The 27,715-nt window shown below is 39.3% G+C and overlaps 1 protein-coding gene across 1 annotated transcript in view; it reads right to left on the bottom strand.

Moving 5' to 3' along the window:
- The window catches only part of LOC113468188 (kinesin-like protein KIF21A), a 36,945-nt gene extending 31,237 nt beyond the window's left edge, over positions 1 to 5,708 (bottom strand). Inside the window, exons 1-3 of the mRNA XM_026824941.1 lie at positions 5,488 to 5,708; positions 2,004 to 2,286; positions 888 to 950 (exon numbers count right to left, since the gene is read on the bottom strand). Coding sequence (XP_026680742.1) covers positions 888 to 950; positions 2,004 to 2,286; positions 5,488 to 5,694 — 553 coding nt within the window. The 5' untranslated portion in view covers positions 5,695 to 5,708. The remainder of the gene's footprint in view (positions 1 to 887; positions 951 to 2,003; positions 2,287 to 5,487) is intronic.
- Positions 5,709 to 27,715: the final 22,007 nt, after the last annotated feature.

Here is a 27,715-nt window from a genome sequence, read left to right as displayed (position 1 = left end):
CCTTCTGCATCATGTTCAGCTTGTTTTCATATTCATCGCGAACCTTGCGCACCTTCTCTGTGGGCTGATTCTTTGTGGTGGCTGGAAAAGGAAACTTATTGTTAGTATTGAAAATGGGAGAATTGCGTGAATAAAGACCTGAGTGAGAATGGTTTATGAAGAGATGATGTTCATAACCGGGGCAACTGGAAATTGTTGTCCAAAAATGCCGACCCCACTTAAGTGGGAAAAGGTAAAGAAGAAGAATTATTGTTAGTATTGAAAAACTTTTGATAAACAGCTAGCCTACCTTCTGCATCATGTTCAGCTTGTTTTCATATTCATCGCGAACCTTGCGCACCTTCTCTGTGGGCTGATTCTTTGTGGTGGCTGGAAATCGAAACTTATTGTTAGTATTGAATAACTTTTGATAAACAACCACCCCAGTTGTTGTTTTTGAAATGAAGAGAAGTAATCTTGTGAATTGTATCAGTTACTTCTCTTCATTTCAAAAAATATAAATGGAAATTCACAAAGTTACAGAGTCCTCCATAAAACTAGTTGTTGTTGTTGTAGTAGCGGCTTTAGCTATAGCCGAAAGGCCAAAGGTGACGACAAAATAGAGAAAATATCTCTTCTATCAGCCATACACCAGGCATCAGGGTGATGGTCTCTAGCCATGTTTAATTGACTCGTCCTGAACCGCAGTCAACCATTGTGAGGACTTGTGCTTGTTCTTTTCAAGCAAAGAGAACCCTTTAGACAAACATGACCCTACTTATCTCCTAAGCCCTAGCTCAATAGACAAACATGACCCTACTTATCTCCTTAGCTCTAGCTCATCAGGCAAACATGACCCTACTTATCTCCTTAGCTCTAGCTCATCAGGCAAACATGACCCTACTTACCTCCTAAAGAGTCCTGTAGTAATCGGGTTAATTTCGAGTCCCGGTACAGAGAACCCTTTGAAACTATCAGCTAGCTAGGCTGGTTAGGGTTAGCTGTTCTTCTCCCTGTTTATAGCCGCACAGCCAGACGCTAGTTTACTCTCTGTTTAACGTCTCCTACATAGCCTAGTTAACTTGTAAGGTGTACTGTTTTACTAGCAATGTAATGGACATTTTTTGAAATGTCCAAGTAAATTTGAGTGTACAACTGTCACTGAAGAAAGAAGTGACATTGAAGCCCGCCTAGTTAGCTTTGAGGGTAGTGCACCTGTCTTTTATACGCTAGGTCGTGGGTTCGATTTCCGCCCGGACCGAACTTTATCCTAGACACATAAGGTTCGTTCTTGGAACGGCTGACTGGCTTTTCCTATCCTGTCTTCCTTATTTCTTAGCTTTTGGGACGATCAGACCTCAGAAGTTACAGTTCACTCTGTCAAGTGCTGTTTTCATTTCAACCTTCGATATCTTCGAAGGTACTTCCTTATTTCTTAGCTTTTGGGACGATCAGACCTCAGAAGTTACAGTTCACTCTGTCAAGTGCTGTTTTCATTTCAACCTTCGATACCTTCGAAGGTAGCGGCGCCACTGCCTTGTTTATTTCCATTGGTGCTAAGCTAAACTTGAAAGAACGAAGATTTGATGTCAAATCAGAAACAAGAGGATCTTCTTTTATTTCAGCAATAAAATCTAAACCTTTCAAGCCAGCCTAGTTAGCTTAGTTGGTAGTGCGTCTGCCTTGTAAGCGCTAGGCCGCGGGTTCGATTCCCGCCCGGGGCAGTAAAAAAAACATTTAAAAAAAAAAAAAAAAAAAAAAAAAAATGAGGCGAGGCGAGGAACGATTTTCGTAATCTAAAGTCAAAATTAAAAGCAGGGCCCGAATTTTGAGAATTAAGTCCTTGTGTTCCCAGCCTATAGAAAAAATAATCTTGGTGGTAAGACCGAACCTTCCTTAACCTGGGGGGCTCACTCACCAACCTCCCTCTGGACTGATCCCATGGCGGTGGCGAAGTTCCTAGATCTAGAAATAGAATTCTGAAGCTGATCCTGTTGGAAACGTTAAAAACAACAAAAACTCACCAATTTCCCCCTCCGGATCTTCCACCTTAACGAGCCGCTTCTGTTGAATATGAAGCGTGAAGATCGCATGACTCCGACTAGACTGCGAGTTCATCTGTGTGCTAGCGGTGGTCCGTGACAGGGCCCCCTGACGCAGGGCATTCATAGCTTCCTGCGCCGAGCGAATGGATTTGGACGTAGCCCCCGTCACGTAGATAGAATGCCCGGAGTCCTCGTGGATTTTGATGTTGCTTTTCATCTTGCTCAGACCGTAGTCCCGGGTGTCGTCAAACAGATCGATTATCTGAAACCGGAAAGTGTTATTTTTATCTATTTAATATACCTACCAATATCAGTGGTGCAGTGATTAACGCGTTGGACTTTGGATCCTCCAGGTTGGTGGTTCGAGTCCAAGTCAAGTCATAAAAAGTACAAATTGTAATAGCACATTACTCACTCAATGAGGCCAGCACCTTGTCTCGTTCTTCCTCCGTACTCCTAATTTTGGCCTGCAACTGCTGGAACTTATCCTCGTAATGCTGCTTGATCCCTTGCATACGTCTATGGCTCTTCTCCAGTTCCTCGATCAACTTCTGCTTGATGTCAATCTCGGTGGTCAAATTGGCCAACTCGGCACTGTATGCTGAATCCACGCTTTGACGGTCTTCCGAATTCGAATCCGAGTCACTCGAGCTGTCTGTGAACGGAGAAGGGAGGGAAGGTGTTAATATAGGGGAGGGAGCGAACGTGTTGATATCAAATTAAAAGAAAGTACAAGTAGTGCTTTATTTAGAATTCAGACTGTCAGCTTAGAACAAGTTGTTATCTTTCAAATCCGGACTATAGGCGTTGTTCTAGGGCTTCTTGCGCCTTAACAACTTGCACAGGTAATGTCAATGTTTATTTTAGAGTTTTAGACAAAGGAAGACACTAGACGTGTGTGTGGGTAAATCATTTCATTTTTATAGCTTTACCCAGACTAAGGTCTTCCGTTTTGTTAACGCACTGTACTTCCTAGCAGAAGGGGATTAAAGCGTTACTGTCATATACCTACATATTACCTACGCTTACGAATTCAGCCTCTTGGAAACGGAGTTTCGGCTCAGCTCAAAAAGGAAATTGCTGAAAATATGGTTGTAATTGCGTTGTTCTAGGGCTTCTTGCGCCTTAACAACTTGCACAGGTAATGTCAATGTTTATTTTAGACAAAGGAAGACACTAGACGTGTGTTGTGTAAATCATTTCATTTTTATAGCTTTACCCAGACTAAGGTCTTCCGTTTTGTTAACACACTGTACTTCCTAGGAGAAGGGGATTAAAGCGTTACTGTCATATACCTACATATTACCTACGCTACGAATTAAGCCTCTTGGAAACTGAATTTCGGCTCAGCTCAAAAAGGAAATTGCTGGAGATGTGGTTGTAATTTTGTAATTGTTTTCTAAGACCCGCCTAATTTGAGCTATTCTTCCAAATAATCATCTATTTTTGTAGAAAAGGATTTGGACAAGGAAATTAGTGTTACGGGAAATAGAGGGAATCATACAGGAAATATGATATTGATCCCTTGCTTTGATCTTCTGAAATTCAGATATTTTGAACAATTTTTCAAAGAACTGTCATTTGAAATTTAACGCTTTAATTAAAAAAATATTATTCTTATGATCTCATAGACTAACAGATTAGTTATAGGTACATAATTATTCTAATTTATATACTTAACTTATACCATTAGAAGTTTGTTGGGAAGATCAAACTTTAACTTTCTCAAGTTTCTCATTTGTATCAACGTCTCTTCTTTGTGCAAGATTAAAAGCGGACGATATATAAAGAGAGATTCGAGTGCCATTTTGACCTCACCTGAGATCAATCTCTCTGATCTTAAGCGCTTACCACACACCATCAGAGAAGTGGTTTGCGTTAACCAGGTACTTAATCCGTTCATATACATCTCTGTCACCTAATTTCCCACAGAGATATTTTAAAATTAAATGGACGTTTTAAAATCTCCAGTACTTGAATGACTTTGCTTGCACCCATCAGGTTATTTCCCCCAGATATAATTCAAAATCTGATGTAAATTACTTCGTTTTGAAGATAATCTGGATATTGAAGATCCTTATTTCTGTTTGATGATCATTTCAATTTATTCTTCTTCAAATGACGATAAAAATTTGTTTTTTTTCCACTCTTTCCACAAAATTCGAAGTTTGGAAGTTTGAACTACTCGTATCCAAAAATCAACATGAAGAATGCTGTCCGTGAAACTTTTACTGAGAGGAAAAATTCCTTACAGTAGCGCTTCCCTTTTGAGAGAAAAAGTGAAACATACATAGTACACCCTCGCATCAGTATAGACTTCAGGCGCCAGCTATATCACCCTGAGAATCTACCTTCGAGGCCGAGTGGCTATAGGCTTGCACACTGGAGGTCTCGGGTCCGACCACCGGTGGGGTCGAAACTTTTTTGGTTCTGTGCTTAGAGACGCGCTCACTCTTGTGGGTCGTGGGGACAACTGAGTGCTTTAATCGAGAAGTGAACAGTGATGGCACGATCACTATAAAAAGACTGATGATAAATGGGACGTGAAAATTTGGACAAATTTTAAATTGTCAATTTATGTTTGGTACCTATGTTGATCTATCATATCATCTTTTGAATTTGAAAATGTATGATTCGCATCATTTTCTTCTCCAGATAGATAGGGCTGTTTGCCCTACACCTAAGCTTCAAGTGGCCTTTTGTGTATGATTCTCAACCCTTGTTCTTCAAGATTAAGAACAACCTGACTTGGCATATGGAGTCCTCGTGGATTTTGATGTTGCTTTTCATCTTGCTCAGACCGTAGTCCCGGGTGTCGTCAAACAGATCGATTATCTGAAACCGGGAAGTGTTATTTTTATTTATGTAATATACCTACCAATCTCAGTGGTGCAGTGATTAACGCGTTGGACTTTGGGTCTGGAGGTTGGTGGTTCGAGTCCAAGTCAAGTCATAAAAAGTATCTAGGTGTAATGCTTGGGAAACGATATTTGTGACCAGCATTTGAGTATGCTTACCATATTAAAAATTCTACTCACGCTCAGACCTAGAGGTGTAATGCTTGGGAAACGATATTTGTGACAAGCATTTGAGTATGCTTACCATATTAAAAATTCTACTCACGCTCAGACCTAAGTCTCTCAGACAATCGGAACGTGTGTGGCGGAAAAATCTTGAAATCTGTCAGACCGTCTGAGAGACCTGGGTCCGTCTCACACGTTTCAATAGTCTGTCACACTGTCTGAGCGTGAGTAGCTGGCTCACGGTGTTGGAAGGACTGCCCTTGGATATCCAGAACCAATTATATGGGCTCCTTAAATGTCCACCACAGTTAATTGAAACCACTAGTTCGAGTAGCTCACTTGGTTTCTTCAAATTAAATTGATCCCAAGGGCAAGGAAAAACTAGACCCTTAACAAATGGAGTGTGCCTGAACGCATGTGATGTGTTCCAATCCACTTACCTCTTCATTGTAAAGTTCTAAAAACTGGGCCTGCACCACAACTTCGGGCGGAGTGTCACCATTCTGTCTCGCCTGTTCTGCAATATTCTGTATGCCCTCGAACAAATGAGTGATAGCTCGCGGTATAATGCCGAGCATTTCTTCTGACACGTCCGTCTCAAACCCGGTGCCCATTGTGTACGTCTTTCCGGATCCCGTCTGTAACATATTCAAAAATTGCATCAACTTTTCTTGAAATAACTGTGGCATACGTAAGTAGTGTGCTTTTTTTTCCCAGCCTTCTCTTCAAAAAGTGCATCGCAATTTCCACCCGTAGGTGTTGCTCCATATTCAGATCTTCTGAAGGCAGGGAAGTGTTTATTAACACAGTTTTTCCTACGTGCTCGTTTAATCTAGATGGTGTCATTGATAGACAGATCTCAATTATTTCACCCATCAGATTTATCTAGATGGGCACCACCAAGCTAATATTATTCCCTTGGAGTGTGTCATACACTCTCGCGCAAAAGAATCTGGGAGAAACTTTGGAGCTTTTTCAAGATCGAAAACATTTCTACTGACTACAGACGGAGCTAACTAGAAAACCAAAGACGTCTCATAAAGACAACATGAGCTTCTACTTGGTACCAAAAACCGTTGATTTTTTTAGAGGTTTCATTGAGGGAACTAGGGTCTTATCGTCGAAGAGAGAAGACCAGGGAATCCGCTCCAGGCGGAAATGGAACCCGCGATCTAGCGCTTACAGGCGCGCTACCCTCCAAGCTAACCAGACTGGGCGAGATATTTTTTTTTAAACCTCCAGAAAAAGGCTTATCTAAAGGCTGTCAGAGTAAAGGAATGGAAATCCAATCTGTTCCAAATTTTTTTCACTCAAGTGTAAAAAATATAAAAGAGCGGCCCACTCAGATATTAAATAAAAATTAAGGAGTGATAAGATTGAGAATGTTGAAGGTAGTCATTAAATTCATACCTACGATTTTTTTTTCATTTCCTTCAATTTGCTAATTCCACTTGTGTATCTCGCTATCTCATTGGATCATGTTAACACCTTGTGTGCCAAGTCCGAAATGGCACCCATCCCCAGGGACCAAATTAGAAGGATTGCCTCTCAATATGCGCAAGAAGGCAACCAAAAAAATAGTTAACGCAAGAAGGCCACAACGCTTAACGCTTATGCTGCGAGAGAAACGTCCAACAATGGTGCTGAATATAAAGCCATATCTCCCAACTTGATGTTCCGGTTGCGTGTGTACTCTTTTGGACCTGAAATTTGTGCAAAAATCGCCTAGTGTGTACCGCCTTAAGAGACATGATTCAGGAAACTGGGCTCTACGAGCAACATAGCACACAACGTGTTAAAATAGGCGAGGTGTATAGTGCGGATAGAGAGATGATCTCAATCTCAATACACCAACCTATGCCTGACATTGTCAAAACAATGCCCGCTGATGTAATGTAAGGGGAAAACTCGGCAAAGAGTTATGATTTATGTAGATTTGCAGTTAACTAATACACATTTGCAGTGAACTAATACAGATTCCATTTCCTTCAATTTGCTAATTCCACTTGTGTATCTCGCTATCTCATTGGATCATGTTAACACCTTGTGTGCCAAGTCCGAAATGGTAGCCATCCCCAAGGACCAAATTAGAAGGATTGCCTCTCAATATGCGCAAAAAGGCAACCAAAAAAATAGTTGACGCAAGAAGGCCACGACGCTTTAACGCTTATGCTGCAAGAGAAAAGTCCAACAATGGTGCTGAATATGGCTCAGGAAACTGGGCTCTACGAGCAACATAGCACACAACGTGTTAAAATAGGCGAGGTGTATGGAGCGGATAGAGAGATGATCTCAATCTCAATACACCAACCTATGCCTGACATTGTCAAAACAATGCCCGCTGATATGGTGTAAGGGAAAAACTCGACAAAGTTTATGATTTATGCCGACTTGCAGTTAACTAATACAAATTTGCAGTGAACTACTGCAGATTTGCAGTGAACTAATACAGATTTGCAGTGAACTAATACAGATTTGCAATGAACTAATACAGATTTGCAATGAACTAATACAGATTTGCAGTGAACTAATGCAGATTTGCAGTAAAATAATGCGTATTGCAGAGTCAACTCATGTAAAACTTAAGCAGATTGCAGAGCCAATATGACATGCCAATTTTCACGACTTGTCATACATGTTTAACTGGAATACTAATATTATGCGTGTTTATACTGTTTAAATCATAACTTCCTGTTTAAGATCAACTGATCTTTTCTTCTTGATTTGAAATATTGTTTTGTTTACTACATTAAGAGTAAATCCCACGATTCCCACATTCTCCTCTTCAGTTTGGGGATTTGGTGCCTTTCCTCCTCTCTTCAATAGTTCATCATCCCCCCATTCCGAATTTTCAAGGGAAATACCTTCTTATGCGTGTTTATACTGTTTAAATCATAACTTCCTGTTTAAGATCAACTGATCTTTTCTTCTTGATTTGAAATATTGTTTTGTTTACTTCATTATCCCACATCCTCCTCTTCAGGTTGGGGATTTGGTACCTTTTCTCCTCTCTTCAATAATTCATCATCCCCCCCATTCCGAATTTTCAAGGGAAATATCTTCTATACCTTCTTCCGACTGACGGTGAAAGATTACAGTCTGGAAACGAATTTTCTGCGAGTATGTAGGAATGCATACATTTACATTTCATAGTAGGTAATGTACCAACTTTCTTCTTCTCCATGTGGCTCGTGTAACTAAATCTCATTTCGGCCCGAACGACCTAGTCCGTAGTATCAAAGCGCCTAAAAAGGGGAAACATCTACAGTATGACAGTGAAAGATTACAGTCTGGAAACGAATTTTCTGCGAGTATGTAGGAATGAATACATTTACATTTCATAGTAGGTAATGTACCAACTTTGTTCTTCTCCATGTGGCTCGTGTAACGAAATCTCATTCAATCTACATTTCGGCCCGAACGACCTAGTCCGTAGTATCAAAGCGCCTAAAAAGGGGAAACATCTACAGTTACTCGTAGTTAACATAGATAATTCCATTCTTCACTCCATCACCTTGAAAACATTTCAGGTAAAATTCAATGGACAAATTCCGAACCATCAAGACAACTATCAATAGGTCTGAATCAGGTCAACTATTTCAGTAGCTCTCAAATCCGATGACTGCTATAATTACCGCTCTGTAATTTTGGTGACCATGTCTAGTAACGATTGTTGCCATTTAATGGGCAATTATGAGTTTTTTCCCCTCCAAGACAACTATCAATAGGTCTGAATCAGGTCAACTATTTCAGTAGCTCTCAAATCCGATGATTACTATAATTACCGCTCTGTAATTTGGTGACCATGTCTAGTAACGATTGTTGCCATTTAATGGGCAATTATGAGTTTTTTCCCCTCTTCTTTTTTAAGCAATTAGTGAACAAGTAGAAGCTATTGTTGCTGTCGGGTGTTGGGAAAAGTACTCCAAGGTCTTTCACGACAAATAAGTAAATAATAGTTTAACTATAGGTAAAATTGAATATACTATGTCTTCACTTGACTTGGACTATTTGAGATTGTATATTTATAATAGATACATAGGGTTACTATACAAAGATTACAAATTATACAATGGTTGACATGTTTCGCACATCTCCTGATGGCGAATCTAAATAATAGTTTGTAAATATCGACTAGTAGTTTAGTAAACTGTAAATCTTATTCAGAAGGTCCGCTACAGGTCCCCCAATGTACGATCGGGTCCAAATTTCAACTAATGAACTCACTCAGCCTGGGCATGCAATTTCCCAGATCCGGATAGAAACCACGAGCAACGTAGCTCAACTTCAGTGATCTATTCCGAACTGGTGGATTCAACGTGGTATCGGTGTAAAAGATTTACTAATAAACACTAACAATGAGACAAATCTGATATTTTAAGGTGCCTACTATTTCTCTTCATCCTACTATCGTAAACAATGTCTTACATTAATGCAAATAAATTTTCTACATTATATTAGATCTATTCATCCTTCATCTACATTTGGAAAGCTCCATTTCCACGTTTGACATTGGACTCTGACTCAGAACTTCTCAAGGTATCAAGATCAGATCTCTTTCATGATTAACACCACAGATACCCAAAGTTACTACCTGTAACCATGTGTAGAATCCCACTGGATACTAAATTTGGGTATCCAACGCAAGGATACTGACATTGACACTGGCACTATTCGGGGTCTTCTGGGCCTCGGTGAATCTTAGGTCTAGCTATGAATCATTTCCGTAAGGTTTGTAGCTGTTTGATATGCATAACTACATCGCTGTCAGGTGTCTTAATGCTTTCCGGTGTAGCTGAACTACAGCTGAGGATTAACTTCGGAAAGTACAAGTACGGTGGTTGTGGCTGAAACGCCAAGGTATGGAATACCCCCGAAGGTAATCCTTCGAAACTATAGTATTTGGGCACCATTGGGCCATTCGTGTTTCTGATCGAAATCGAAATTTAGGAATTGGGAGGGATATATTCAGGTATGCGGGGTACATCATCTGTGGATCAAGTGGCACTCACTTGGCAATAGAAGGAACGATAGACAGAGAAGAAAGTGAATTGATAATGGATCAACACAACAATCTATGTCTATGACAATTGCAATAGAATGGCGCAAGATAGAGAAGTGTAGAGGCAGTTCAAATTGTCGATACTACCTCGAAACAAACTCTCTTATCTTATCACCTACTTGGCTTTCCTTTTTCCTCGCCATGTTTTCCTGGAAAATCGTGTTCTCTTATCTTTACACCGTCCTGTAATTTCATTTATGTCTCCTTTATCTTTCAAATCCGGACTATAGGCGTTGTTCTAGGGCTTCTTGCGCCCTAACAACTTGCACAGGTAATGTCAATGTTTATTTTAGAGACACTAGACGTGTGTGTGTAAATCATTTCATTTTTATAGCTTTACCCAGACTAAGGTCTTCCGTTTTGTTAACGCACTGTACTTCCTAGGAGAAGGGGATTAAAGCGTTACTGTCATATACATAGTACATACCTTATAGCTTATACATATTACGAGGATTAACTTCGGAAAGTACAAGTACGGTGGTTGTGGCTGAAACGCCAAGGTATGGAATACCCCCGAAGGTAATCCTTCGAAACTAGTATTTGGGCACCATTGGGCCATTCGTGTTTCTGATCGTAATTTAGGAATTGGGAGGGATATATTCAGGTATGCGGGGTACATCATCCGTGGATCAAGTGGCACTCACTTGGCAATAGAAGGAACGATAGACAGAGAAGAAAGTGGATTGATAACATCATTGAATGGATCAACACAACAATCTACAGATATATTCAGGTATGCGGGGTACATCATCTGTGGATCAAGTGGCACTCACTTGGCAATAGAAGGAACGATAGACAGAGAAGAAAGTGGATTGATAACATCATTGAATAGATCAACACAACAATCTATGACAACTGCAATAGAATGGCGCAAGATAGAGAAGTGTAGAGGCAGTTCAAATTGTCGATACTACCTCGAAACAAACTCTCTTATCTTATCACCTACTTGGCTTTCCTTTTTCCTCGCCATGTTTTCCTGGAAAATCGTGTTCTCTTATCTTTACACCGTCCTGTAATTTCATTTATGTCTCCTTTATCTTTCAAATCCGGACTATAGGCGTTGTTCTAGGGCTTCTTGCGCCTTAACAACTTGCACAGGTAATGTCAATGTTTATTTTAGACAAAGGAAAGCACACAATTCCATTGCGTACAGTCAAGGAATCATCTTCCACAGAGCTGTTTGCATACAAAACACACGCCTGCCTTCTCCATACGGTGGATCTGGTGTCATATAATCTGCCGTATATAAGCACACAATTCCATTGCGTACAGTCAAGGAATCATCTTCCACAGAGCTGTTTGCATACAAAACACACGCCTGCCTTCTCCATACGGCGGATCTGGTGTCATATAATCTGCCGTATAAGGCCAAAACTGCTTGGCTACCTTGGCAATACCGCAGCGAGGTTTGCTTTAGGACTGCTAACTTCAATGTTTATGGCGCATTCACACTAATATCCTCACAGAGATGCCTTACCTTGTCATTCGGGGGGGTTTTATATAATCCATATACATTATACAAACATTATACCTACATATAAATATACCTTTACATAAATTAATTATATAATATGTTTAGTATCTCGATTACCTCATCGCCATAAGACACACATGTTCGGCCAATATTCCGACAAGTTGTTCTCTGGGCTTTCCTATACTTTTCATTATTTATTTGTTGGCACAATATGGCAGTAAATAATACAGGCACTTCAGGATAATGTTTACACAGATAACTAAGAACTTATGTTATACTTAGGTGACTTATGTAGCTACGTTCTCACATGCACACCGTTCATAAAATAGGACATAGGACACCGAGCATACACGCTGTAGAAAATTATGCTTTACTAGGTGTAATGCTTGGGAAACGATATTTGTGACAAGCATTTGAGTATGCTTACCATATTAAAAATTCTACTCACGCTCAGACCTAAGTCGCTCAGACAATCGGAACGTGTGTGGCGGAAAAATCTTGAAATGTCAGACCGTCTGAGAGGCCTGGGTCCGTCTCACACGTTTCAATGGTCTGTCACACTGTCTGAGCGTGAGTAGCTGGCTCACGGTGTTGGAAGGATTGCCCTTGGATAGCCAGAACCAATTATATGGGCTCCTTAAATGTCCACCACAGGTTCCTATACTTTTCATTATTTATTTGTTGGCACAATATGGCAGTAAATAATACAGGCACTTCAGGATAATGTTTACACACAGATAACTAAGAACTTATGTTATACATAGGTGACTTATGTATAGCTACGTTCTCACATGCACACCGTTCATAAAATAGGACATAGGACACCGAGCATACACGCTGTAGGAAATTATGCTTTAACTACACTTCAAATAAATAATTTTATTTGACTTTTCCATGTTTGTCCAACAGACAGAACGTCATTTTAGGACACCCACAGGGGACTGCTGAAGCACGACATTGTCACATTGTGTGTCAATGTCAGTCCTCACGATCAATGTCACTTTCAGTCAGCCTAGTTAGCTTGGTGGGTAGAGCGTCTGCCTTGTAAGCACTAGGTCACGGGTTCGATTCCCACCCGGGGCGGATTTTATCCTGATGGGATCCGAAATCGAAAAAAAGGAGGACAGGATTGGAGAAAGCCAGTTATAGCTTTACCCAGACTAAGGTCTTCCGTTTTGTTAACGCACTGTACTTCCTAGGAGAAGGGGATTAAAGCGTTACTGTCATATACCTACATATTACCTACGCTTATGAATTCAGCCTCTTGCTGGAAACGGAGTTTCGGCTCAGCTCAAAAAGGAAATTGCTGGAGATATGGTTGTATTTTGTAATTGTTTTCTAAGCCCTGCCTAATTTAAGCTATTTTTCCAAATAATCATCTATTTTTGTAGAAAATGATTTGGACAAGGAAATTAGTTTTACGGGAAATAGAGGGAATCATACAGGAAATATGATATTGATCCCCTGCATTAATTAATTTTTCAAAGAACTGTCATTTAAGTTTATTTAACATTGAAATTTAACGCTTGTACGATCGCGATCGGGTCCTAACTAATGAACTCACTCAGCCTGGGCATGCAATTTCCCAGATCCGGATAGAAACCACGAGCAACGTTGCTCAACTTCAGTGATCTATTCCGAACTGGTGGATTCAACGTGGTATCGGTGTAAAAGATTTACTAATCAACACTAGCAATGCGACAAATCTGATATTTTAAGGTGCCTACTAGATCTCTTCGTCCTACTATCGTAAACAATGTCTTACATTAATACAAGTAAATTCTCTACATTATATTAGATCTATTCATCCTTCATCTACAATAGAAACCACGAGCAACGTAGCTCAACTTCAGTGATCTATTCCGAACTGGTGGATTCAACGTGGTATCGGTGTAAAAGATTTACTAATAAACACTAACAATGAGACAAATCTGATATTTTAAGGTGCCTACTATTTCTCTTCATCCTACTATCGTAAACAATGTCTTACATTAATGCAAATAAATTTTCTACATTATATTAGATCTATAGAAACCACGAGCAACGTAGCTCAACTTCAGTGATCTATTCCGAACTGGTGGATTCAACGTGGTATCGGTGTAAAAGATTTACTAATCAACACTAACAATGCGACAAATCTGATCTGGTGCCTACTAGATCTCTTCATCCTACTATCGTAAACAATGTCTTACATTAATACAAATAAATTTTCTACATTATATTAGATCTCTTCATCCTTCATCTACATTTGGAAAGCTCCATTTCCACGTTTGACATTGGACTCTGACTCAGAACTTCTCAAGGTATCAAGATCAGATCTCTTTCATGATTAACACCACAGATACCCAAAGTTACTACCTGTAACCATGTGTAGAATCCCACTGGATACTAAATTTGGGTATCCAACGCAAGGATACTGACATTGACACTGGCACTATTCGGGGTCTTCTGGGCCTCGTGACTCAGAACTTCTCAAGGTATCAAGATCAGATCTCTTTCATGATTAACACCACAGATACCCAAAGTTACTACCTGTAACCATGTGTGGAATCCCACTGGATACTAAATTTGGATATCCACCACAAACTGACATTGACACTGGCACTAGATCACTATTTGGGGTCTTCTAGGCCTCGGTGAATCTTAGGACTAGCTATGAATCATTTCCGTAAGGTTTGTAGCTGTTTGATATGCATAACTACATCGCTGTCAGGTGTCTTAATGCTTTCCGGAGTTACTACCTGTAACCATGTGTAGAATCCCACTGGATACTAAATTTGGGTATCCAACGCAAGGATACTGACATTGACACTGGCACTAGATCACTATTTGGGGTCTTCTAGGCCTCAGGTGTTGGGAAAAGTACTCCAAGGTCTTTCACGACAAATAAGTAAATAATAGTTTGTAAATATCGACTAGTAGTTTAGTAAACTGTAACTCTTATTCAGAAGGTCCGCTACAGGTCCCCCAATGAAGACAAATAAGTAAATAATAGTTTGTAAATATCGACTAGTAGTTTAGTAAACTGTAAATCTTATTCAGAAGGTCCGCTACAGGTCCCCCAATGTACGATCGGGTCCAAATTTCAACTAATGAACTCACTCAGCCTGGGCATGCAATTTCCCAGATCCGGATAGAAACCACAGTCGAAAGTTCATTAATGGAAATAATTGGATCATTGATTGCTTTCTTGGTCGTTTCTAATTTGTAGATGCAAGAACAAGATGTTTAATCAGAGTGGTAATTTCCCCTCAGAAAGACCTATCTATCTAGGTACTTAGCTGCTACTTATGCCTATTTGATAACACCTCAGTAGCCCAGTACCCATGGCCCCATATCTATTCCCAGTTGAATTTAGTTCATTTTAATAACCCATCCTGTGTTTTTCCCTTCAAATTGATTTTGTGAAAAGTAGTCATTTTTCCTTCTCCCAATCATATAATAACCAGGTTCACGGTACACAACGCAGCCTGACACATATTAAAAATGGATGGAATTTTTACTTCTCGGTTCTCATTTCTTTCATGGCAACATAACACGCGAAGTTTCGGCTGAGGGGCTGAATTTTCCGGAGAAAGTTTTTTTCCGTTGTTTTATTTGGAATGTGTTCTAGTTTAATTTTTGATGTATTTGATATTATGTTGATAGATACTTAGAGAGGTGGAAAAGGATTTAGGGAGGAAGGACTGAGAAGGGAGGAAATAGGAAATTAATGTAGAGAAAGAAAGAGAGAGAAGGGAGAAAATAGGAAATGAGGAAATAGCAAAAAGGAAGAGGAATTGACTTTTTATATATTTTTTTTTTTCATTATAGCTATAGTTTGGGTGTGAACGGATATGGTATTAGAATGGGATATAAGAAATTGGACTAAGAAGGATAAGGTGGACACTGGACGTACCATTAAACTTTATTACCAGGGAACACAAAAGGTTAACGGGGGCTTATAGTAACGTCCTGCTAGTATTAAAAAAACAAAGGCAAGCAAGGTAGTGTTAAAGCGCCTAAAAGGAAAAAAAAGCCAATCAAAGGTAATATTGGAACTGCCTCCTAACAAAGAAGAAAAGCAAAGGTCACTCTCTCTTTGAAAAAGAGAAGGTGGTTAGGGCTAATTGCTGCTTTTACATGAAATAACAAACTTCAAAACGCTTACGTCAAAAGCAAAGTCTAAATAAAGCAAACAATCCAAGCTAATTGAGTTCTCAGTGACATACAAAGACGTCCTTGAATGAAAAACTAGAGACTTGACGAAACTTCCTGAAATAAAAGATCACACAAGTGAACTTGTGATAAAAAAAAAGCTTCAGAAGGAAATATGTACTCGTAATGAAAGAGGCAATAGTGCACCGTGAGATCATACTTGAGAAGTTATTACCTGGATACCAGATGAACATTTTATGTCCACAATAGGAATATTAATTAGACATGTAATTACCCAACCACTGAACACTGTATTCTTGGCAGACAACAGAAACAAGTATATGCTTAATCTTCATATCAAGGAACACAAGCTCTGGACGTACAAGAGCCAAGAACTCTTTGTCGGGTGATGGGTAACTGGCTAACTGATAACGTAATGATCAGAAAAACTCAGAGAGAACCCTGCTGGGGCTCAGAGATATCAAAAAGGTCAAAGTGGACCACCAGATTGACCAAAATCGATAAAAATCAGGTCAATATTGTTCCAGAGTTACCGCGCCGAGGGAAAATTGGCATTTCTAAACAGAGTCCCATTTTACCTAAAAGTGTTTTACCGGCATTGCTACCGAAGTATTCAACAGAAATGCCTTAACAGCGCCTCACTGATCTCACAGGCAGACAAGGATGCCCTAGGTTACGCTGTTATTGTGTTCCTCCAATACAATAGAGCTCATTTCCCATCATACCGAACCGTTCATTCAATATAAAATTTATATTATCCTTCTAGTACGAAATAAACGACGGAATCTGAAAGGAAACCCACTAAGAGTATTAGACAAGGTAAATTATTTTTTAGTTATTACTGTTATTAGCCTGCAAGAAGTAGTAAACAATGAGATTCCCAAACCGGACATGCATTATGGAATGCAACTGTTTGGGTCGTCTTCAATGCAACTATTGTTACCGTGCATTATGCAGTTGTATGCACCATTGGCAGATGAGTATAATTAACAGAAAGCTCCCAGGAAGTAATTATTCTCTCGGGTTATTGCTTGGAAGATGCATTTCTTCCTTGTGCCAAAAACCCAGCAATTTGCACCCGTTCAAGTGTTGTGTTAGGTCATGCTCTCTGAGCTAGCAGCTGTTCTCATCGAATTCTTTCAGTGACCCGAGACTGTTTGGGTCGTCTTCAATGCAACTATTGTTACCGTGCATTATGCAGTTGTATGCACCATTGGCAGATGAGTATAATTAACAGAAAGTTCCCAGGAAGTAATTATTCTCTCGGGTTACTGCTTGGGAGATGCATTTCTTCCTTGTGCCAAAAACCTAGCAATTTGCACCCGTTCAAGTGTTGTGTTAGGTCATGCTCTCTGAGCTAGCAGCTGTTCTCAGAAAATTCTTTCAGTGACCCGAGACTCTGGAGATTTTATGAAGATTGCCTGTGAATGGGGATACAATTTCTTTTTGTAAAATCTTGAAGATTGTTGGCGAATTGGTTAATCCCTAAGTCATTTCTTCCTTGTGCCAAAAACCCAGCAATTTGCACCCGTTCAAGTGTTGTGTTAGGTCATGCTCTCTGAGCTAGCAGCTGTTCTCAGACAATTCTTTCAGTGACCCGAGACTCTGGAGATTTTATGAAGATTGCCTGTGAATGGGGATACAATTTCTTTTTGTAAATTCTTGAAGATTGTTGGCGAATTGGGTTCAAGACTCTGGAGATTTTATGAAGATTGCCTGTGAATGGGGATACAATTTCTTTTTGTAAAATCTTGAAGATTGTTGGCGAATTGGTTAATTCCTAAGTTCCTAAGTACCATCCTTACTCCAAAGGGTTCAATGAGTTGATGTTGAAACTTGAAAGATAAACATTTACAGAGCATGCGGAAAATAAGGATGAATTGTACCTTTGCTTTCAAGCTTTCAATCACAAGCCAATTACTACTCAGTCTTCTTTGTACCATGTACCTGAACGCAGTAACTATCAAGACGTGCAACTATCACCTTCAATGATCCGTGATGGGGTCATCCAGGCGTTCCTGGCTTCCTAGCTCTCTACTGCAGAATCAGCAGAAAGTGAATGCAACATTTTGAACCAGGAAGAAGATGCTAAACGATTTTTGCATTTATCTCAAGATAATTCTAACAAGAATATTATATGAATTGAAAACGTAATGAACGTTTCTATTCTGAAGCATACTAAAAAGATATCAGATACCTTACAAAACCAATACACAAATGGACATTGAGGGAGTCACAAAGAAGGTCCTCATGAAAACTTCCAGGAATATGAATATAATCAAGACAATCTCCTTTGACCACTTCTGGCTTCCTAGCTCTCTACTGCAGAATCAGCAGAAAGTGAATGCAACATTTTGAACCAGGAAGAAGATGCTAAACGATTTTTGCTTTTATCTCAAGATAATTCCAACAAGAAGTATATGAATTGAAAACGTAATGAACGTTTCTATTCGCTGGCTTCCTAGCTCTCTACTGCAGAATCAGCAGAAAGTGAATGCAACATTTTGAACCAGGAAGAAGATGCTAAACGATTTTTGCTTTCATCTCAAGATAATTCCAACAAGAAGTATATGAATTGAAAACGTAATGAACGTTTCTATTCTGAAGCATACTAAAAAGATATCAGATACCTTACAAAACCAACACACAAATGGACATTGAGGGAGTCACAAAGAAGATCCTCATGAAAACTTCCAGGAATATGAATATAATCAAGACAATCTCCTTTGACCACTCTCAAAAAAGGACACGGAAAACAACAGGCAAACGAGTACGAAAATTTCCTAAAGGAAAAATGGACACTGACCCGATATTACACAAGAATTCCATTGTTTATACCTGACTAGTTATTCTCTAGCAAGTGGACAAGAAGACCACAAGCTAATCCCCACACGGGGTCGGCTAAATCAAATGGAAATCGGTCAATTTCCTGGTTATCGAACCCGGGTCTCCCGCGTGCAAGGCGAGCGCAGTGACCACTATGCCATGGGAGCTGACTCCAATTTTTTTCCTTTATCCATAGCCCTGTTGAAAATTTCTTCTGTTCGGTCCACTACATAATATTGTCCATCCAAAATTTTATGAAAAAGAACTACTCTCTTCACTCTTTCAATGGGCTACTCAATCAATGAGTCAGATCCTAAAACATCTAACTCATTAAACAAATAGTACAAAGAAAAGAGTATAGTTCTTCTTTATACACAAAAACTCACTCAGCACTCAACTCTTTATAAATCTCTACTTAGTCAGTGTTCATGAGTTTAAAAGAAACTCCGCCATATCTCGCGACTAAAAAACAGCAAGTTACACCTGAAAAATCAAACGATATTATCGACCCCAACTAAGCAAATACAATAGAACTCTTTTTTGGCTCTGTTTCAAAATTCCACGGAGATAGACAAAAGTAGATAGCTAGATACCTTTTTTTACTGTTTGCACACCATTCACCTACCATCCAACCTATCTGTATGCTGAAATGCATATTGTCCCAGTTACGTTTAATTTCTACTGCCTAGTGTGAAGCAATTTTGAAAATAGTCAAGAGACTAAATGCGTCTATTGTTAGTCAAATGAATCTATTGTTATTTTAAAACGTGCTAATGTGGGGGGCGTCTTGCGTGATGCTAAATAGTTTGTATGGTCCTGTATTGCATCACATGTACATAGGTACATGGTAAGCGCATAAAGCCAAAATAGTAAGAAAAATGTTGCTGAAATTTGTTAACTGGGAGAAAAAAAAAACATATAGGTACTTGGGTACATATACTTGACTTTACTGGAGAACTTGGGTACATACTTGACTTTACTGGATTAAGTATTAGTAGAGAGGTCCATTATGTGAATTTGAAGTGCCACTTAATTTTAAGTACAAGTAATAGATAAGTACTGGAAATTCACATTCATATGTATAGGTATAGGGTATAGGAATAGGAAACTATCTGTCCCACAGATAAAAACTCGAGATTTTTACAATGTCAAGTGAAAAAAGGAGGTATGTTGTAGGTCCCTACAGTATGTAATAGTGAGATATGGAGGTATGTACATATACATATATCTAATGATTCTGCCACTAAAAAGCTCTGCAAGAACATTGAACAACGAAGGAAAATGAAAGCAATTATGTACCTACATAGAAGTCAGGAACTAAGTTAGAATATAAATAGTTCAACTAACTACATATTCATATTCCACAGAACCTCATATTCATATTCGTATCCGAGTTCAAGTGAAAGGCAGACAAAACCATTTAAATGAGGGATTTAATACAGTGTTCTGAACTTATGAAGCGAAGAATTAGAAACTAAAGTAATTCAGATAATGGGACTATGTGGCTTAACGAGGTTTTATTTTGATGCGTACGATAATTGTATGTAACTAAGTACTTGACATTAAATTTAATTCTTATTTAGATCAAAACTATGTAAGCAGGTAAAGCTATGTACTTAGAGCTCGATTTCAAATTTTCAATCCAATTACTTAAGTAAAGATCAACAAATACTCGTACCAAGCCAAGGCTCAAAAAGATCGGTCTGATGTTAATCCATAGAATCGGTCTGTGGTGTTAAGCTAGCGGCAATTGTTGAAGTCTGAATGCATCGATTCCCTATGGACCACTCAAGTTAAGCAACTTTGCGCGTGGTTGGTACCCAGATGGGTGACCATCTTGAAGTTATTCCCACTCAATGTCCATTTCCTTGAACTACACTACAACCATTATTACATCAAGTACTTCCAGTAATACTGAGATTTCCCTTGACAAGGTGATTAAATCATAGGTTGCTCTCATGATTAATACAGATCATGACATATTCCGCCAATCAAGCAATAAATATTGATATTGGAAGTGGCCAATAAAGACCTCGGAGACTCAAAGTTATGATCTCAATGATTTATTGCAAGACGAGAGAAAAAATTGCCAAACCTCCTAAGCACGTACTTAGTAAGATTTCCAATGTTATGATTATGATAATAAAATCTGATTGCCTCCGCTTGGCCGAGATATGAAAGTGTGTAGTACACTAGGGGCTTTGCCCATGTGGGTAGAATCTTGGGAGCAGTGGGCAGATGGTTCGGATCAAGAATGGCAAAACGTTTTGTGGCGCAGAGAGTTGGTTGTACCACAAGCAATGTTTGGGTTAGGCTGAGAATGCGACGAGATACACTCACGAACAGAGAACTCGATATAGACTAAGTTTGGAGAGCTTTTTTTTTGCAATATCAACCATTTTACCTTGCAAATACATAGGTATAAAACAAAAGCCACTTTGGTACCAGAAAAGGATAGAAAATATGTTTTCAGACCATTTAGAAAAAGGTTGTAAGAGTAAAAACATGGAAGTGCAAACTGGCCCAAATTTTGCTTTTAATTGACACCAAAATAAAAAGATGAGACTGATGAGAGTTGAGACACATTTTCAAAGCATTCAGGGAAAGGCTGTCAGTCAGTCTGTCACAACTAAAAGCATGGAAGTGCAAACTACCCCAAATTTTGTACTCAAGTGTACTTGAACAATCTCAATGTATTCATGCATTTCCTGCTGCACTTTAGTGAATTATTTTAAAAGTTCATTCACTATAGTGGAATGATGAACTTTGAATTGAACTATTCTCTTGGTTTCGGTGATGACAAAAGATACCGAATGAGAACTTTCATTTTAGAACAAAAGAGAGCGCTGCTTTCTCCTCTTCATTGATTACATCAATGGTGGCTAAACTAAGTAATAGTTTAGTAAATCGTGCGGAAAAGAAAGCTTTAACAACCTTAACGGTTGGTTTCCTAATTGGCTTCAGGTGGGTTCTCCAAGTAGTCGCGAGATATGGCGGAGTTTCTTTTAAACTCATGAACACTGACTAAGTAGAGATTTATAAAGAGTTGAGTGCTGAGTGAGTTTTGTGTATAAAGAAGAACTATACTCTTTTCTTTGCACTATTTGTTAAATGAGTAAGATGTTTTAGGATCTCATTGATTGAGTAGCCCATTGAACCGAAGAAATTTTCAACAGATTGAGTGCTGAGTGAGTTTTGTGTATAAAGAAGAACTATACTCTTTTCTTTGCACTATTTGTTAAATGAGTAAGATGTTTTAGGATCTGACTCATTGATTGAGTAGCCCATTGAACCGAACAGAAGAAATTTTCAACAGGGCTATGGATAAAGGAAAAAAAATTGGAGTCAACTCCCATGGCAAGGGGTCACCTGTGCTCGCGTTGCACGCGCGGGAGACCCGGGTTCGATTCCCGGCGGGGTCAAGAAATTTGTATCATGCAAATGATTGATCCCGTGACTGGCTGTTGTGGGGCCCACTCAGCGGACCCGGGTTCGATTCCCTGCCTCGTTTCAGTCAGCTCCCATGGCGTAGTGGTCACTGCGCTCGCCTTGCACGCGGGAGACCCGGGTTCGAATCCCGGCAGGGTCAAGAAATTTGTATCATGCAAATGATTGATCCCGTGACTGGCTGTTGCGGGGCCCACTCAGCCTCGTGAGGAAATCCAATCTTCAGCTCCCATGGCGTAGTGGTCACTGCGCTCGCCTTGCACGCGGGAGACCCGGGTTCGATTCCCGGGGGAATGGCGTCAGCTCCCATGGCGTAGTGGTCACTGCACTCGCCTTGCACGCGGGAGACCCGGGTTCGATTCCCGGCGGGGCCAAGAAATTGTATCATGCAAATAATTGATTCCGGTGACTGGCTGTTGCGGGGCCCACTCAGCCTCGTGAGGAAAATGAGTAGCTATGACATATAAATGCGCATAGCGACCGCGGTGCCAGCATGGTTGGTAAACATTGGATTTTAGGATTATTGAGATATTGGGAAAATCCTACAATGCTGCAGTGAGTATCAAAGTTGTGACATAATAACACAAAGAAACTGCATTTAGATTTTACAAAGAAAATTTGGGCCAGAACGACCGCCAACGTCTAATGAGGATATGGCACATTAAAGGAGAAGACTCACTCTTTACTCATCTCTAATGACTCACAATCTAAGGACATTGCTGTTTTCTACTTTCAGTACTTTCCTAGTGTCCAAATGAGTCATGAAATTAATAAAGGTAAAAGATAACCATCTAAGCGCCATGATTCTGGTGAACTGTCATAATCTACGAGCAGTCCATTTGTAACTTGTACACCCTCTGCAATGATCTCTGTGTCTTTATTTAGACAGACAATGTTGTAGGAACTTCTGATTTTGTTGTTTTTCTTGATCTTGTGACTCGCATTTTTTTCTTCTAGTAAGCAACTAACTGAGCTGGTGTTGTTTGAAATTGGTAATGTTGAAGAATATTAATTTCATCTTTGTTATTTTATTTCTTCTTATGGAGTTTTGCTTCGTTCTTTACGTAATTTAATTAAACATGACTTTATGTTGTTTTTATCTTACTTGAAAATCTTCTTTTCCTTTGTTATGTATTTGTTCCTTTGTTATAAGTACATAGATACCTACATCTGATATGTATTTCTTTGGTTCCCCTAGAGCTGTTATCTCAACAGAAAGCTGTAACTACCCAATAATAGAACACAGCAAATGGATAGGTATAGGTAATACATATATCGAACCTCTCAGCAATAGTACATATAGTTGTAAATTCATCTGCTTATCTGCAAAGCAAGAGGTGTAAATGGCAAAGGGATAAACCATAGACAAAGAAAACGGTAATGAAAAAGCCAAAGAACCTAAAAAGTTTCACCAGTACGTCATAGAAAAAGAAAAACCCAGTACTTGAGTTTCAGGAGTAACATACGTCAGAGAAAGTTCCAACTTCTAAATTACCATCAATACCTGACTTTTATCAACCTCACACCTCCACAAAGTTCAAGCACACAAAGACAACAGACAAAGCACTTAACAAGCTCGATTACCCCTCTAACTACCCACAAGTCCCCCCCCATCCCAGTAACACTTACCCCAAGCTTGACGTTAAATAAAGGCTCTACCCACAACGTTTTCCTGTCAGGGCTGCATTTAGGGGGCCGAGGGGGGCAGGGCCGCTCTTTACTATGGGGTGAACTACGAAATATTGGAGCATCCCCCCCCACCGGTACATCACTGTTTGGACTCTTGCCCCCTCCCTAAAATCCTGGATACGGCCCTGCTTCCCATTCCATTTCTTGTGTACCACTCACCCTTTCTTAAAGTTAAATAAAAGCTCGTTCTTCGGTCACAATTGAATAAACCACGTGACTATTTTGAGGTGCCCCTTGTTGTTGGTACCTAATTAACCTGTCTGGCGAGTTTTCTTCCTTCGTCCTTCATAAATAGACAGGAAAAACAGTCTATTTACATTCTACCTATATTTAAAACAGTCTATCTACCTATACCTAGGTATATTTATACTGTAATTTTTAACTACACCTTCCTATACCTCAATGCTCTTTGCTATTTTATATATCCTTGTCTGCCTGTGAGATCAGTGAGGCGCTGTTAAGGCATTTCTGTTGAATACTTCGGTAGCAATGCCGGTAAAACACTTTTAGGAAAAATAAGACTCTGGTTAGAAATGCCAATTGTCCCTCGGCGCGGTAACTCTGGAATAATATTAACCTGATTTTTATCGATTTTGGTCAATCTGGTGGTCCACTTTGACCTTTTTGATATTTCTGAGCCCCAGCAGGGTTCTCTCTGAGTTCTGATCATTACGTTATCAGTTAGCCAGTTACCCATCACCCGACAAAGAGTTCTTGGCTCTTGTACGTCCAGAGCTTGTGTTCCTTGATATGAAGATTAAGCATACTTGTTTCTGTTGTCTGCCAAGAATACAGTGGTTGGGTAATTACATGTCTAATTAATATTCCTATTGTGGACATAAAATGTTCATCTGGTATCCAGGTAATAACTTCTCAAGTATGATCTCACGGTGCACTATTGCCTCTTTTATGAGTACATATTTCCTTCTGAAGCTTTTTTTTTTTATCACAAGTTCACTTGTGTGATTTTTTCTTCTTCAGGAAGTTTCGTAAAGTTAGTTTTTCATTCAAGGACGTCTTTGTATGTCACTGAGAAATCAATTAGCTTACTTGGATTGTTTGCTTTATTTAGACTTTGCTTTTGACGTAAGCGTTTTGAAGTTTGTTATTCCATGTAAAGGCAGCAATTAGCCCAAACCACCTTCTCCTTTTCAAAGAGAGAGTGACCTTTGCTTTTCTTCTTTGTTACGAGGCAGTTCCTATGTATACTTTTGATTGGCTTTTTTTTTCTTTTAGGCGCTTTAACACTACCTTGCTTGCCTTTGTTTTTTTAATACTAGCAGGACGTTACTATAAAATAAGCCCCCGTTGACCTTTTGTGTTCCCTGGTAATAAAGCTTAATGGTACGTCCAGTGTCCACCTTATCCTTCTTGGTCCAAGTAAAATAGAGCGTAAAAAGTGCGTACCTATAAAGGCAATTCTTTTGACAGCGTCTTCTTAGTCCAAGTAAAATAGTTTAAAGCCATTTCTTTTGACAGCATATATTTCTCTTTTCTCCCTCTGACTTTGTCGTCCGGATATTAGCCCAATTAACCTTTGCCGTTGTTTGACATTTTGAAATATATCTACGTTCTGGCATCAATGAGGATAAGGAGTTCTCAGGGTGATATAGCTGGCGCCTGAAGTCAATACTGATGCGAGGGTGTACTGTGTATGTTTCACTTTTTTCTCTCAGAAGGGAAGCGCTACTGTTAGGAATTTTTCCTCTCAGTAAAAGTTTTACGGACAGCATTTTTCATGTTGATTTTTTGATACGAGTAGTTCAAACTTCGAATTTTGTGGAAAAAGTGGAAAAAAAAATCATCATCATTTGAAGAAGAATAAATTGAAATGATCATCAAACAGAAATAAGGATCTTCAATATCCAGATTATCTTCAAAACGAAGTAATTTACATCAGATTTTGAATTATATCTGGGGGAAATAACCTGATAAATGCGAACAAAGTCATTCAAGTACTGGAGATTTTAAAACGTCCATTTAATTTTAAAATATCTCTGTGGGAAATTAGGTGACAGAGATGTATATGAATGGATTACGTACCTGGTTAACGCAAATCACTTCTCTGACGGTGTGTGGTAAGCGCTTAATATCAGAGAGATTGATCTCAGGTGAGGTCAAAATGGCACTCGAATCTCTCTTTAACTCTTTATATATCGTCCGCTTTTAATCTGGCAAAAAGAAGAGACGTTGATACAAATGAGAAACTTGAGAAAGTTAAAGTTTGATCTTCCCAACAAACTTCTACTGGTATAAGTTAAGTATATAATATCTCGCCCAGTCTGGTTAGCTTGGAGGGTAGCGCGCCTGTAAGCGCTAGATCGCGGGTTCCATTTCCGCCTGGAGCGGATTCCCTGTTCTTCTCTGTTCGACGATAAGACCCTAGTTCCCTCAATCAAACCTCCAAAAATCTACGGTTTTTGGTACCAAGTAGAAGCTCATGTTGTCTTCAAGAGACGTCTTTGGTTTTCTAGTTAGCTCTGTCTGTAGTCAGTAGAAATTGTTTTCGATCTTGAAAAAGCTCCAAAGGGTTCCATTTCCGCCTGGAGTGGATTCCCTGTTCTTCTCTCTTCGACGATAAGACCCTAGTTCCCTCAATCAAACCTCTAAAAAAATCGACGGTTTTTGGTACCAAGTAGAAGCTCATGTTGTCTTGAAGAGACGTCTTTGCTTTTCTAGTTAGCTCTGTCTGTAGTCAGTAGAAATTGTTTTCGATCTTGAAAAAGCTCCAAATTTTGTCCCAGATTCTTTTGCGCGAGAGTGTATGACACACTCCAAGGGAATAATATTAGCTTGGTGGTGCCCATCTAGATAAATCTGATGGGTGAAATAATTGAGACCTGTCTATCAATGACACCATCTAGATTAAACGAGCACGTAGGAAAAACTGTGTTAATAAACACCTCTAGGTGAAATAATTGAGACCTGTCTATCAATGACACCATCTAGATTAAACGAGCACGTAGGAAAAACTGTGTTAATAAACACCTCTATGCTTTCAGAAGATCTGAATATGGAGCAACACCTACGGGTGGAAATTGCGATGCACTTTTTGAAGAGAAGGCTGGGAAAAAAAATATGCCTAGTCAGATTGTTCTTAATCTTGAAAAACAAGGATTGAGAATCATACACAAAAAGCCACTTGAGACTTAGGTGTAGGGCAAACAGGCAAACAGCCCTATCTATCTGGAGAAGAAAATGATGCCAATCATACATTTTCAAATTCAAAAGATGATATGATAGATCAACATACCAAACATAAATTTTAAAATTTGTCCAAATTTTCACGTCCCATTTATCGTCAGTCTTTTTATAATGATAGTGCCATCACTGTTCACTTCTCGATTAAAGCACTCAGTTGTCCCCACGACCCATTCCATTGTTTATACCTGACTAGTTATTCTCTAGCAAGTGGACAAGAAGACCACAAGCTAATCCCCACACGGAGTCGGCTAAATCAATTGGAAATCGGTCAACTTCCTGGTCCCATTCTTTTCGAACATCTAGCGAATATTGTAAGCCATTATTAATGTGGGTACGAACAAAGAACAAGTCCTAATTTGGAGTCACCTGTCACTTGGAAATACTTCGTGCAAAACGTCAAAGATATTTTCCAATGACAATCAGAAATTTCAATGATTTTAGTTACATGACTTAAATGTGTAATTGTAACATTGAGAGAACGAATTGGACATACATTGTACGTAGCAAGTGTTGCGAAATCTTTTTAACTTGAGAGTTTGGGAAAATCTTAGGGGATAGGTATACAATGGCATATGTAGATACTAATATAGCAAGTATTCCGAAATCTTTCTGAGTCAAGGAAATTTTTTAGAAGATATACAAGGTTCCAGGTACTTTCAACAGTTTCAACGTAGAGCTAAAATGCCCGTTATTAAAGGACTGTCCGTGGCTGTTTATTGTTGGGAAGGTTCTAAGGCTCAAACTTAGTATATGTGATGATGCAAAAATTTCCCAACTTCTTGATACGATCATGATAAAATGCTGATTG

The sequence above is a fragment of the Diaphorina citri genome, unplaced genomic scaffold, assembly GCF_000475195.1.
Source record: "Diaphorina citri unplaced genomic scaffold, Diaci psyllid genome assembly version 1.1 scaffold673, whole genome shotgun sequence".
Classification (NCBI taxonomy): Eukaryota; Metazoa; Arthropoda; class Insecta; order Hemiptera; family Psyllidae; genus Diaphorina; species Diaphorina citri.
The sequence above is the reverse complement of the archived record's forward strand: the minus strand, read 5'-3'. Positions and strand labels throughout refer to the sequence as shown.